At 43.3% G+C, this 15536-nt stretch overlaps 1 protein-coding gene across 1 annotated transcript in view; it reads left to right on the plus strand.

Moving 5' to 3' along the window:
* Positions 1 to 5891, plus strand: part of LOC126237458 (farnesol dehydrogenase-like) — a 115991-nt gene extending 110100 nt beyond the window's left edge. Inside the window, exon 7 of the mRNA XM_049947595.1 lies at positions 5645 to 5891. Coding sequence (XP_049803552.1) covers positions 5645 to 5686 — 42 coding nt within the window. The 3' untranslated portion in view covers positions 5687 to 5891. The remainder of the gene's footprint in view (positions 1 to 5644) is intronic.
* The last annotated feature ends 9645 nt before the right edge of the window (positions 5892 to 15536 follow it).

Below are 15536 nucleotides of genomic sequence, written 5' to 3' on the forward strand. Positions count from 1 at the left end.
AAAAAGATCTTCTGGGCGGGGTAAAGGAAAAGTTGCAATCACTAGTTGTGGATTCACTGTTGCCTTGAAGTCCACACAAAGTCTCAATTTTCCGGAAGGTTTTGGCAAAATTACTAAGGGTGATGCCCAGAGAGAAGCCTGCACACGTTCAATCACACCTTGTGATTCCAAATCGTGTAATGTTTTTGCGACCTCATCACGCAATGCGTGGGGAACATTGCGCGCTCTGAAATTTTTCGGTTGCGCGTTTACTTGCAGTTCCAAATGTGCTTTATAGTTCTTAGTGCAACCAAGGCCCGGTGCAAAAATGTCTGCAAATTCTTCACATAGACGAGAAACACTGTCTGAAGGCACAGTCTGGTTCACTGATAGGACCTGATTGACTATAGACAAGTTAAACAACTGAAATAAATCGAAACCAAAGAAGTTCACTGCAGAAGAACAAAGGACGTACAATGACACAAGTTTTGTTTGCCCTTTGTATGTTGTAAGAAGGCTGCACTGTCCTAACACAGGGAGCCCGTGACCTGAATATACAGTTAGCTTAACATTTGCGGCACGCAATGGAGGCGTGCCCAGCTGTTTGTACGTGTCTTGATTGATGAGTGAAACTGCAGCTCCGGTATCGAGCTGGAATGGTATCACTTTGCCGTTAATGTCCAAAAGTTTATTGTCCTGCTGACGACAAGAGTGACTGTCTCGTGCAACGTGAACTGACACTGGTATAGAATCACTTGTGACTTGACGGGATTTCTGGCGATGTCGACGCACACTATTTGTGGGACGAACACAGTCACTGTTAGAGAGAGTGGCACTGGGTGGAGTGGAATGAACTACATGAATTTCCATGGGCGAAGTGTCCCGAGCCAGAGTATCCATGGTTCGATTCCGATTCCGGCGCGAAGCAAAGGGCCTGGAATGGTTGTGAGTGTCCGATCTGAGTTTTGTCTGGCAAACACACTGAACATGTCCTTTTTTATTACAGAAAAAGCAAATAGCTTGGCGTGACGGGCCATTCTCACGCGAATATCTAGTAGCACACTGCGGGCATGATTTTAGCACTGCTTTTGCATGCCTGCGCGGCACACGTGCCTGAGAGCCTGGCGGCCGTTGCGCAGCCGGGCGTGAGGACTGTTTACTCTTCCGTGCAGCGCGCCCGGCGGGCCGGTTAACCTGACACACGGGTGGCGAAGTTTCAGATGATTCCTGAGCAAAGTCAAGTGTGTCCTGCCGATCCAATATGTCCATCACTTGTTCAAGGGAGGGATTGACTAGTTTCAAAATTTGTTCCCTTATACGAACATCAGGAACGTTCTGTGCAATTGCATCACGTACCATAGTATCTGAATTAGGGAGGCGACATTGACACTGAAAAGCACAATCCCTAGTAAGGCCTTGCAAGGTTGCAACCCACTCCCGATTAGTTTGACCGGACGTACATTTTGTACGAAAGAAGGTATACCTTTTTGCAACTACATTGACTGATTATTTGAAATATGCATCTGATGCAGACAAAACTTCGTCGTAGGACATAGTTGCTATTTTGCGTCGGGGAAATAATTTCACTATCACACGGTACGTTTGGACGCCTACGGAGGAAAGGAGAAAAGGCTGCCACTCATTACCTTGAATTCTGTAGGCGGCGAGATGGAATCCAAATTGGCGTGACCACTCCGTCCAGCTTTCCAGTGCAGCATCAAAAGGACGAAAAGTTGGTGCAACAGCGTGTTGTGGCTGCGGTAGCGGTGGAGCGGCGGCCGCCACATCATTTTGCATTGCTCGTTGACCCTGGACAAGCTGTCCAAGGGAATCCAGTAAGGCCTGCGTCTGCTGATTCTGTAAGCGATAATATTCGGACAGTACATCTGGAGATTGTGGCGAAGCCATTACACAAGTAAATCAGGGCAATATCGAGAAGAACGCGGAAAACCTCGTCGCCAAAATGTTGTGCCTGGCAGGAGAGCCAACCCGTATGAATGGAGGAAGCCGAAAGGCACACGTTTTAACTCACGCAGGCTGGCGTGAGGTCTTGAACAGGACAAGGAAGTTAGACTAAAAAAAGAGGATGTAGCTGGTGGAATACTTAACTTTAATCCATTAATGTTGAACGTAGCTCTTGTCTGTACATTATTTACAATATCAATAGTAACTGAACATGGCGCCTTACTAGGTCGTAGCAAATGACGTAGCTGAAAGCTATGCTAACTATCGTCTCGGCAAATAAGAGCGTATTTTGTCAGTGAACCATCGCTAGCAAAGTCGGTTGTACAACTGGGCGAGTGCTAGGAAGTCTCTCTAGACCTGCCGTGTGGCGGCGCTCGGTCTGCAATCACTGATAGTGGCGACACGCGGGTCCGACATATACTAATGGACCGCGGCCGATTTAAAGGCTACCACCTAGCAAGTGTGGTGTCTGGCGGTGACACCACAGTTAACATGTAGACAGTGCTAGAATGAAAAGACATCTCGAGTGAAAAGATAAAACGTCATATGGGGCTTATCTCTACATCCAGCACAGTATTCAATGTGCGTACTATCCTTAAGAAGATCGAAAAACGCGTAATTTAATTTCTGTGAACAGTCAAAACCTCTTGCAGACTCAGAAATAACATCGCAACTACTGCTTTCGTTAATTTCTGTACAGTTTGTTTTGTCCTTTGTTGAGAGAAAACTGAGTAATAAAGTTTGATACAGTTAAAGTGCGGTTTTATTCCAGACAATACTAAATTTACTATTTGATTCTTTTGAAGCAGAAACAAAAAGGGAGTCATACATTGGAACCACGCTTACTCGTTAACGCCGATTACGTCCATATTTACGGAACATGCAGGGCTTGGCGAGAAACGAACAGAAGTGGGAACTCCAGACGGCCAGGAATTTAGAACAAAATAACATTTTTTACGCAGGTCTGGGCGAGACATGAGACATTTGTGTTGGCACAGTTTCGAGGCAGTGGTTAATGCAGCGGTAAGAGTACATAACTGTAATCCAAAGGCCGTGGGTACGAGCAACTCTGCACAAAATTTTGCTTCTTTCTTTATTTTCAATTTTTACGTTATCTACGTTGCAAATAAACCGAAGTAATGTTCCATGAATTTTTGTTATTGATATTTTCGTAAAATGAAGGAAAAAGAGATACAAAAGAAAATTCGGGTTTGAAATGAATTGTGGCACGTAAGTAAATACTGGGCCAGAGATAACAAAATCTGTGTAGCAGTTAAACAAAAACAGTGTAAAAATTGGGGATCGAGACCCAAACACAAAAAATATTCAGGTTTAATGTCAAATATGTGTTTTTATTCTATGTCAGCAGGCGTAAGAACAAAATCTGAAGAAAATGAAACGTTCTGTATCCAACGGCTTTAACATAAATGACGATAAAAGTGTGATCATACCCACTTTCACTTATTTCACAAGGTTCTCGTAAAGCCACTTGCTCTCCTCTTTCTCAAATGGAATCATTGTAGCCAAATCCCTTCTCTTTTCTTCAGACGTCCTAGGTTCACAGTGTAGTGTTTCCAGCTGCACCTGTTCAACATCACGAGGTTCACGTTCCTCTTCACGATGTAATGTTTTTTGAACTTTTCAGTTGTATTGAGAGTCGACCGAAACTGCAGTACACTGAGCCGTTACGTGGTCAGTCTGATTCACTTTGCTTTTGAAATATGCACATTCGTGAAATTCGTATTTTTTTCAGCACCTAACTTAAAGTCGTAAGAATGACTTTCTTTCGTAAGAGTCGTAAGAGTCACTGTGAACAGTGTCGTTCGTGTAGATTCTGTGATGAAGCTAACTAAATCTTTCGGAACTTCGCACACAGTTATCCTCTTTCGTTTCTCAAGGTGAGCAAAATCACGATCGCAAGACATAAAACAATGTCCTTTCACAAAAAACTTGTCGTCTATTTCCGTAAAGTAATCCTTTTCTGTTAGGTAAGTAAATGATTTCTTGGAAGTCCTTAACTGTTGCCTCATAATCAGAACGATGGTTTTTGAAAATGCGAAATTCGTTTCAATAATAAATTAAAGGTATTAGAATAATTTAACATTACTTATATTCATTTCAAACCTTATAATAAAAGTTAAAATGGAAGTCAAGATCTACCTGGTGCTAGGAAGTCTCTTTAGATGTAACCAAGCTCTTGTCTTTTCGAGTATATTCGTTTCCTTCAATTCTTAGTTTCTTCCTTTCACATTGAGCTCTGCGATCACCTCTCTTTCTCCGTTTTGATGTAATTTTGCTTTCCAACTTGCAATATTGTCTATTATATACAGGTAATAATTACATCAGCAATGCTCTATTGTGGCAAACAAAACACAGAGATACTTCAATTGTGAGCAGTCTGAGAATTTGAACATCGATGTTGGTTGTAGACACAAGAGCGGTCTTTAATACACTGTAAACATTGTTCTCCGCTGTTGAGGTGCTTATGTCGGAATATATATTACTGGCCTTGGCATTTACAGCGGAATTTCACCAGTAACCCAAAATTTCCGTTTTTGGCGCTTCGCCCGTTTTTTGGGTACACGCCTCAATTTCCAAGTAACTATTGTAATTAAAGCGTACAGGAATTCGTATACCTTTAGTTTCATTTTGTTCTTCAAGAAGATGTCAGCATCGGCACTCTGAAAATAACTTCCCGGCGTGAGTAAAATCGGCCCATCGCACATTTGGGACAGCGCTACGTACGGCAGAGGCGTATGCCTACAAGAGAGTACTGGCTGTCTTGGACCGAGGAGTCAAGGGACGGTGGATGAGTACGCAGAAAAAATAGGAATGTCATAATTACTTCATTAAAATCGAGGAAAATTACAACAGCCTAATCAATTTTTCTTTTTTTCACGGATGCGATGAAGTCATGCATGGAGGAGAGCAAATTTCTACCTTTAATTGCCTCGTGCAGAGGGCAAACAAATGTATAGTTTCCTGCATCTCCCCACAATTTTCTAGCGTTGCGACTATATACAACTATACCATCTACGAAAAGCCTCACGGAACTTTCGAAGTTATCCACCAGCCAAAGGCAGAAACAGGAGTAGGAGCAGCCATAGCAGCAGGAAGTCAAGAAGAAAGAGAAATTTGAGCTCTTTTAGTTACAGCTGCCAAAACAATTAATATAGTAATAAGCTTTATTTCAAAAGAATTAGAAATAAATTCATAATAATAAATATAATTCAAACCATCAAAATTCAATATTCAGGCAATAGAAATTAAAATAGCAACATCATCTGTACGTAGTGTGAAAAGTAATGGTCCAAAAAGACACCCTTGTGGTAGCACAAAGTTACTTTTACGTCTGGAGATTTCTTCCCGTTGAAAATGACATACTGAGTTCTGTTTGCTAGACACTTTTCAGTCCAATCACCCAGCTGGTCTCATATTCCATACACTCGTATTTTGTTCATTAGGCCGCATTTCGAGGGAGTTACGGGATTATTCCGTAATAATGCAGCTATAAAGCTGCACTTGAAAAATGTGTTGGTAAGTGGTGAAGTAACTAGTAGTCGAGTAAATTAGGAGAAAAATGAACATTGCGTTCAATAATATCAAACTTTGTTTTCTTAAATTCAGTGACATGATTCTACTGTAAAAGGCAGTGCATTCTGCTAGCTTGTTTTTAATCTTGTTCCATTTCTTGTTTCAGGTGTACGAAATGATCATAATGCCAACAGGTACTAAGATGTAAAAGATGTTCGACGTTATCAAATATGCCTGTTGTGAATACCAGAATGGTAGTGTATGATCCTGTCCATGTTTTGAGAGTGAAAGTGTAATTCTCCCAGGAAAATAATTTGCATGTGAAATCTTAATCGTACTAAATTTTGATTGTTTTATTTCGCATACTCTGGATGGTATTAAACAATAAAATTGAAGCCTGACTTTAAATTGAACACCTGCATGTATAATTCGTGTGAATTGCTAAGGATCCGCATGAGTTCAACACCACTGCGCTTTATCAACATTTATGCTGCTCGAATCGCCTTATGGTGTGGTGGAGGGTATTTTCTGCAGCATTACAAATCATTCACATATATTTCAGTAGTGGTAGTAGATGTGAAAATCAAAGGCATAAATTTGTTGTAGTGCAGCAACCGTTCTTAGTCTGCGTAAAGTGTGAGTACATGCCCTTCAGTGTAGCTAGCCGGAGATGAGTGTAGCAAAATAAACAGCTCCCTGACACTCAAATGGAGCAAGGTATCGGCGCGATATGAATAGGAGTAAATATGCCAGACACGACCGGTGAGTTAAACCCATTAGGAAGAACTGAATTAATGGTGGTGACGGCATACACAACTCATCGAAGAGCAATTATGAATGGAAACCAGTCGGTCGACATTCGTATTGCTGAAAGCTAAAGAGGATTGCCACAATGAATCATACAGCTAATGTGACACAAATGATGTGACACATTAAATTTCTCGAACGACCTGCTTATTATGCATTCACAGTACAAGCAGTACCTGTGATTGGGCTCCGAATTACGGTTGCTGGCGTTACCCCTAGCAAATTGCGACTTCTTCAGTTCGAGGGAAGCTGAAAACAGTTGCCGAAGTACATGATAACTCGTAATGGCCGCAATATGTTCATGTTCTTATTCACTGACCGTAGTATGCACATATTATCTGCTACGGTCCCCTTACTTTTCTGTGTCTTTCAGTATCTCATTTATCCTTTGGACTGAAGTTACGGGACTAAATTGGCAGTTGAATATTTCGTCGATAAGTGACAGCATTATGAGGAATGCGACTGTTAGTAAATGCAAGTCAGACAGTTTCTGCGTTGTTCATTTGCTTATGTTTCGATGGTTCACACCATCATTTTCATTGGAGAATTGTTTATTTACATAGCTTGTGGTCGTGAAGAGTACAGACCTCTTTTCACAGTAGCAGACCAAGGGTAATGTAGTTTATGTTGCGTCTTTCGAGGGGCGGTAGAGTCGTAACAAGTCTCCATATTGCTACCTGATTATGTTGTCTCCATTGTACATTATATTTACACACTGTAAATATAATGTACATTGGAGAGGACATACGTTAGGCAGCAGAACGCAGGTTTTCCACGACACTGTCGACCCTGAAACAACGCAACATAAGCTACACAGCCCTTGGTCTGCTAGTGTGAAGAGACCTCTGAATTCTTCACCAACACGAGCTATGTAAATAAACAAGTTTCTACCCTAACAAAGCAAAATGTCTTATAAACAAGTAAGTGATAAAGAAACTGTTTTATTTCTAAATTGATAGTGTTTTTGGCTTCATTACCTGCCGGTGTTCATTCTATTTTTTTCCGTTTTCTTGTACACAAAGGATCGTGATTTATTTCCTAAAACCTTCATGTATCTTTTGATACCACGTAAACATTAATTTTCTGCACTTTGGTTTCGTGTTTACTAAAACCTGTCGATTCACTTCTGTATTACAAGTTGCAGAAGCGTTGAAAATTTTATTTTGAATTCTTCTTGTTTTTTTTTTTTTTTTAGATTTTGGCACCAGTTGATTGTTCCACATTTCATATTAAACGTGTCTCCTATATTTAGTATATTCTTTTCAGTCAGAGAACAATTTACAATTGAAGTAACCTTATCTAATATTCAATAGTCGACGAACATTTTAGTTCAAAACGGATTTTTGCTTAAAAAGTCAATATTTTAATCTAATGAGATCCAAAATATTACTGGCTGCAGAAAGAATAGAATCATTCTACTGCTGATTTAAATAATAAGTTAAAAATTAAATGGGTTGTTATAAAAAGCACACCAAACAAATGTAAAGAAAGAGTTGCTTTCTGCGTGAAAATGGATATACAAAAATTAATAACGATTTTATACGGGAACCTGCCAAAAATCCTAAGAAGTTTCCCATTTACCTTACTATTTACCAAGAATACTTAAGACTGCATGTGAGTGTCGCAGCAGAAACATCGATCACAGACGGATGCCAGCAACTGTATCTGAAGCCGCGCAAACCGCAAGTATGTACTGGAGAAGAGTTGTAATGAAAGCTGTAAAGACAATAACCGGAAACATTCGGAAGAAAACTCCATGCCAGTGCACAACAAAGACCTACACTGGAAGACGGTACCGGCAAATCAATCAGCCTATAGACATATGCCACGGTAAACGTGATTTAATCCTGGCAATATCAAGTCGCCGTAGTGTACACATTCTACCTACCTCTGTGTTTAACAGTGTAAATCCTTTTGTACACTCAATGTGACACCTTTGTTTTTAATATCACCAACGGTTATTTCGACTTAATGGAAAAGTGCGTATGAAATGAATTTGAGAGAACTTTCAACAAAATCTGCACTATTAGCTGTTGAAAGCTCATTGTTGATGCAACCTGTTTTAGTCATGATCATTATTAGACAGGCACCTGCCATACGCTGGTAGTTATAGGCTACTGCTGTTCTCCCCGTGGAATACTGTGTTCAGTAATGTCTATCCATGATGCAGCTTCTTCATTTCTAATTTCATTCACCCGTTTTTAATAATATCATCACCTCATCTTTTGCTATTTCTTTAAATACTGAAATGGACTTATGTTGTCAAGCAATTTTTCGTTCCTGTAGCTGCTACAGGCAGTGATAAAGTTTTAATTATAACCTAGAGAAAATAATGTCACGACAATGAAACTGGATAATAGTGTCAATCGTTCACCACATACAGCCTTCTATGTGACAGATTTGATCAACGATGAATGATTTGGTTGAGGCCTTGGAAATAGGAAGAAGTAAATGGGGGCCGTGTCAGGAGGATAGGGAGGGTGAGACAACGTTTGACAGCCCAAAGAAGCAGCAACGCGAGTGTGTCCTACGCAGAATGAGCTGGAGCATTGTCGTGAAGCAATAACCCCCCCAACACTCGGCCCTTGCCTTTAAGGCAACAAAGACGCCATTATCAACATCTCGCTGAATTTGGACGTGTTCGTACTGTACACGATTGCTGATAGCGGCGGTCACAAGAATGTACGAGGGTGAGTCAAATGAGAACCTTAAATTTGTAATAACAAATCGAAATTTCCCGTCGTTATCCTGTTAGTTGGTAAGCGTGCTACAAACAGCGTGCAGAATGGCCTGTAGGTGGCAGCATAGTGCAGATGTACGCATACCGTCGCAGTATCAGTATAAAGATGGCCGCCCCACTTGCGACTAGCACCAGGAAAGAACAGCGTTCTGTTATTCGGTTTTTGCGTAGTGAAGGTGTCAAACCCATTGAAATTCATCGACGAATGAAGGTTCAGTACGGTGATGCGTGTTTGTCACAGAAGCAAGTCTACGAATGGAGTAGGAAGTTCGCAAATGGTGTGACTTCAGTGGAAGATGCTCCTCGTGCAGGTCAGGCACAACGAGTTGTGACTCCACAGGACATTGCTGCAGTTGAAGCCATAGTGAAGGAAAACCGCCGAGTGACACTGAATGACACTGCAGCATGTTTACAGATTAGTCATGGGTCAGCACACCACATTATGCATGATGTGCTCCAGTTTATCAAACTGTCAGCAAGATGAGTGCCACAGCAGCTGACTCCTGAAATGAGAGAACGACGTGTTGATGCTTGTGAAGAACTTCTTCGGCGTTTTGAACGAGAAGGTGATGGCTTTCTTGCAAGAATCGTTACTGGGGACGAATCGTGGGTTCACTTCCTTTTTGAGTGTCTTCCTCATCGACCGGACTCACCAGACCTTGCCCCAAGTGAGTTCCATATGTTTGGACCACTTAAAGACGCAATGGGAGGAAGGAAGTTCCGTTCTGATGAAGAGGTACGCCACGCGGTGCATGAGTGGTTGCGGCGGACTACCAAAAGAATTTTTTTCTAAAGTAATTTATGCACTTTGCAAGCGCTGGGGGAGATTATGTTGAAAAGTGAGACAGCTTTTTACCACTTCTGCACAATAAATAATATTTAAAGAATATTTAACGTTTTCATTTGACTCACCCTCATACATTCGCAAGAAGACCAGGCTCCAGATGGCCACGTGGCGCTACCGAGAGGGAAGACCATGGTGTACGGTATATGGCTCTGGCGCATTGTACTGCATCTTCAGCAGCATCCTGAGCTGCAGTTGACAGCACAATGATACAACGATCTGTTGTAAGTCGGTTACTTTAAGCACAGCACAGAGACAGGCGCCCTGAAGTGTGCATTCCACTGACCTCAACATAGCGCCAGATGTGACTTCAGTAGTGTCAAGAGGGAGCTCACTGGAGGACAGGAGGGGCGGGGGTTCTGATGAAAGCTGCTTCCGCCTCAGTGCCAGTGATGGGCGTACGTAGATTAGATGAAGGCAACCAACCTGTCTGCGTGCAAGATGCGCTGGACCTACTCATAGAGTTATGGTCTGGGGTGCGGCTTCATATCACTGCAGGAGCACTCTCTTGGTTATGCCACGCAACCTGACTGCAAATTTGCACGTCAGTCTGGTGATTCGACTTCTTGTGCTGCCATTCATGAACAGCAGTCCAGGAGGTGTTTCCCAACAGGGCAACACTCGGCCACACACCGTTGTTGTAACCCAACATGCTATACAGAGAGTCGATATGTTGCCTTGGCCTGATCGACCACCAGCTCTGTCTCCAGTCGAACGCATATGGGACATCATCGGCCGACAACTCCAGCGTTATCCACACCCTGAATTGACCGACCCACTGCAACAGACACGGAACTCCATCCCATAAACCTGGTACCTGTACAACGCAATGCATGCACGTTTGCATGCCGCATTCAACATTCTGGTGGTTACACCAGTTATTAATGCTGAGCCATGGCTGGCATGTCTTATGCTTTGCATCAAACCTTGGTTGCCATTCTGTGTTTAGCCTCCAGTGGTTATCGCGATTATGCTATTATCGTCTCTCTCCGCGAGCGGCAGCAGCACCGTGTGTTGTGAATTGGCAGGAGCCAATTCACGGGGTTTGGAGGAAGCCGAAAGGCACGCGTTTAAGCTCACGCAGGCTGGCGTGAGGTCTGGAACAGGTAAAGTAATTATACTATGAAGAAAAGTACGTAGCTTCAGGAATACTTAACTTTAATCCATAATTGGTGAACATCGGTCTGACGGTACATGCATCACAAGATTAATAGCTAATGATAATGGCGCCTTGCTAGGTCGTAGCAAATGACGTAGCTGAAGGCTATGCTAACTATTGTCTCGGCAAATGAGAGCGTAATTTGTCAGTGAACCATCTCTAGCAAAGTCGGCTGTACAACTGGGCGAGTGCTAGGAAGTCTCTCTAGACCTGCCGTGTGGCGGCGCTCGGTCTGCAATCACTGACAGTGGCGACACGCGGGTCCGACGTATACTACCGGACCGCGGCCGATTTAAAGGCTACCCCTAGCAAGTGTGGTGTCTGGCGGTGACACCACACCGTGTATCGATATTCGCACCCTTGTACTATCTTTGGCCTTGTGCCTATAGTTCCCAGCTCTGGCGTGTATGGGCAGTTGGTCAGTTGGCGTGGAGCAGCGAGGAAGTCTCCGTGGTGCGTGTCTGGCCGGGCCAGCTGGCGGCGTCTACGCGTGGTCAGAGTGTGAGGGGCTGTTCCCATTGCTACGAGGTCCGTGGCTCACCGATTCCAGACACGAAAGTTTAGTCTTTACTTCATCTACCACCCAGTCCCAACTGTTCACACTGTGTCGTTTGAATTTCCACTAGCAACAACGTATGTTTTCAAGTTGGTGAAATTCTAGCCACCCTCCTGTGGAGTGATTATTTTTGAACGAAGTGTACCAGCGGAATCTTCTGCCTTGTGGCCGATAACGTTCCGGTTACCTGCCCAGCTGTTGTCGTAAATTTAGGCAGTGTATTTTCCTCGTCGCGTTGTGGCTGTCCAGCATGGCGTGTAGTTTGAACAGCTGAATGTGTAATTCGTTGTGGGAGCCGATAGCTTCTGCGTTGTTCCATTGAAATCCCTGTTGTGTGCTGGTTGGGTGGAGTGGAAGTTATCTTGTCGCTTGGTCCGTTGACTGTCGGTCGGTTGGGTTTCTGTCCAATTGAGAATTTGTTGGGCCGACTGCCTGACTCACCTAAGCGAGGGTTAGTGTTTGAATTCCAGGACGACCCTTGGTAACTTGGAAACTTCTGAGCGCTGTTTGATGTGCTGCCTTTTCTTATTTGTCCTTGTTTTTCGTTTTTGTATGGCTTCTAGGCGTCTTTAAATTAAAGTTGTTTTGCCCTTAAGGTGTGAGATTGTTTGGGCCTTCAGCCTAATTTAGAAGAAATGTTTGAAGATGAGGCCTTCTGCCTTTTAAAATTCTTGTTTTTGAGTCTTAAGTGATTGGCCTTCAGCCGCTTTCAAATTAAAGTTGTTTTGCCCTTGAGGCATGAGATTGAATGGCGCATTTAGCCGGTAATTAAATTCTAAAATTAATGTTTGGCTTGCTGTGTTGTAATGTTTTCTTTACTCTTGTAATGTTTGTCAAATGAATAAAGTAGTATGTTCGAGTGCAACTGACAGACACTCATTTTGACCTCTTTCCACAAATTAAACTATCTGTCCTGTCCTGCGGGTATAGCAGGGGATCTGAAATGTACCAGTATTATACGTAGGCATTGGCTTATCTCGCGCTTACATTAACCTGTAATCTTGTAACGTTAAGCACTTGAATATGTTACCTAGACAAATGTACTCCTGAAATTTCATTACTCTGCAGTAATTATTTTTTGGTGTCGCAATTTTTTTCCTTCATTGTAGATAAAGTGTCTAAACAAGTACTCCTATGTGTGTGTGTATGTGTAGTTGTATCAGTGGGAGCGGGAATGATTTTATTTATTTAAACATTTAGAGAGTCTGTTGTTGCACTAACTAGAGGGTCATCGCCGGCCACATCACTGAGACGGTAAGCAGGCTCTCGATGTGCTACTTCTAGGTTGTGCTGGCGTCCCCTGGACACCGCGCCCCATCGGATCGGTCTTCTGTGTTAGCTGAACGACGAGAGATGTCTTTGACCTTTGTATTTAAACAATTACAAAAGAACAACCAACAGTAGGTTGATAACTCAGAGGTGAAAGTGTTCGTACAGTCCGAGGAATTTATCAAGCCATTCGGAGAGGAAACTAAAGGGACGGAGAGAAGCAGGAGTAGTAGTAGAGGGTTTGTTGGGCGCACGACAGCAAGGTCTTCAGCGTCCGCTCAGTAACACAGTGAAACGGGTGTCAAGAAAATACTCAGAACAGTAAGAGAAAACAGAACATAAAACACAGGTAACAGGCTTTGGAAAATATGTGCCTTCCCACACCCAAGCGTGGGACGAAGCATGTCGTCAGCAGTAAAACATGGACGACACAGGAAGAAAGTGGTAGATGGAGGAAAAACAATGGAGAAGATGGAGGTGGCTGGCTGACCGCAAGGAAAAAAGGGAGGAGTCAGCCACTCTGCAATACACTAAAACCTCCAGCCTAAACGTTTAGGCCAGAGTCCGGACACATCACAAAACTTGGAAACCCTAGACACACACGTCTCATCATTAGCTAAAACACAGGGCAGATCCCTATCAACTTGTGCTTCTGCCCTTGCATCACGGTATAAAATGCAGTCCGTTGAAATGTGCCGGACAGAGATGTGCACACCACAAGTATCACAAAACGGAGGATCCTCCCGCCGTAATAAAAAGCTATGCGTGAGAGGACAGTGCCCGATCCGAAGGCATGTGAGGGTCACTTCTTGTCGCCTGAGCAACCGGCAGGAGGGACTCCACGGCCGAGTTGTTCACTTCACCAACCGCAGTTTATTGGCCGTCACCGCCAGCCATTCTTCCTCCCACAACTCTATGCACTTCCTATGGAGTGCAGAGATGACAGACTGCAAGGGAATAGGACACTGGACCACATCCTGCTCTCTGCAGGCCTCTTTGGCAGCCCGATCAGCCTGTTCATTCCCCCATATGCCGACATGACCAGGCACCCAGCAGAAGGATACCTCCTTACCCCGCCGTTGGAGCAAGTACAGTTGGTCGTGTATCAGCTGGACCATCTCCTCAGTCGGGTATAGGTTCTGTAGTGATTGTAAGGCACTAAGACAATCGGAGCAGAGAAGGAATCGATCGCCCCGAACACGATTCGTCTGCTCCAGTGCCTTCAGTATCGCGTGGAGCTCCGCTGCGAAAACGGTATATTCAGCAGGGAGGCGAAGCCAGGTAAGAGAAGCAGGAAGAAAACCGCTAAATTGAAGTTTTTGGCCGGCCGGGGTGGCCGTGCGGTTCTAGGCGCTACAGTTTGGAACTGCGTGACCGCTACGGTCGCAGGTTCGAATCCTGCCTCGGGCATGGATGTGTGTGATGTCCTTAGGTTAGTTAGGTTTAAGTAGTTCTAAGTTCTACGGGACTGATGACCTCAGAAGTGCTCAGAGCCATTCTTTGAAGTGTTTGTCATGTCATTGCCTCTTATAGCGGTCAAATACCGAGCAAACATACACTTTTTTTTTTTGGTCATCAGTCTACTCACTGGTTTGATGCGGCCTGCCACGAATTCCTTTCCTGTGATAACCTCTTCATCTCAGAGTAGCACTTGCAACCTACGTCCTCAATTATTTGCTTGACGTATTCCAATCTCTGTCTTCCTCTACAGTTTTTGTCCTCTCCAGCTCCCTCTAGTACCATGGAAGTCATTCCCTCATGTCTTAGCAGATGTCCTATCATCCTGTCCCTTCTCCTTATCAGTGTTTTCCACATATTCCTTTCCTCTCAGATTCTGCATAGAACCTCCTCATTTCTTACCTTATCAGTCCACCTAATTTTCAACATTCGTCTATAGCACCACATCTCAAATGCTTCGATTCTCTTCTGTTCCGCTTTTCCCACAGTCCATGTTTCACTACCATACAATGCTGTACATCCTCAGAAATTTCTTCCTCAAATTAAGGCCGGTATTTGGTATTAGTAGACTTCTCTTGGCCAGAAATGCCTTTTTTGCCATAGCGAGTCTGCTTTTGATGTCCTCCTTGCTCCGTCCGTCATTGGTTATTTTACTGCCTAGGTAGCAGAATTCCTTAACTTCATTGACTTCGTGATCATCAATCCTGATGTTAAGTTCCTCGCTGTTCTCATTTCAACTACTTCTCATTACCTTCGTCTTTCCCCGATTTACTCTCAAACCATACTGTGTACTCATTAGACTGTTCATTCCGTTCAGCAGATCATTTAATTCTTCTTCACTTTCACTCAGGATAGCAATGTCATCAGCGAATCGTATGATTGATATTCTTTCACCTTGTATTTTAATTCCACTCCTGAACCTTTCTTTTATTTCCATCATTGCTTCCTCGATGTACAGATTGAAGAGTAGGGGCGAAAGGCTACAGCCTTGTCTTACCCCCTTCTTAATACGAGCGCTTCGTTCTTGATCGTCCACACTTATTATTCCCTCTTGGTTGTTGTACATATTGTATATGACCCGTCTCTCCCTATAGCTTTCCCCTACTTTTTTCAGAATCTCGAACAGCTTGCACCATTTTATATTGTCGAACGCTTTTTCCAGGTCGACAAATCCTATGAAAGTGTCTTGATTTTTCTTTAGCCTTGCTTCCATTATTAGCCGTAA

This window comes from Schistocerca nitens, chromosome 2 (assembly GCF_023898315.1).
Source record: "Schistocerca nitens isolate TAMUIC-IGC-003100 chromosome 2, iqSchNite1.1, whole genome shotgun sequence".
NCBI classification, from domain to species: Eukaryota; Metazoa; Arthropoda; class Insecta; order Orthoptera; family Acrididae; genus Schistocerca; species Schistocerca nitens.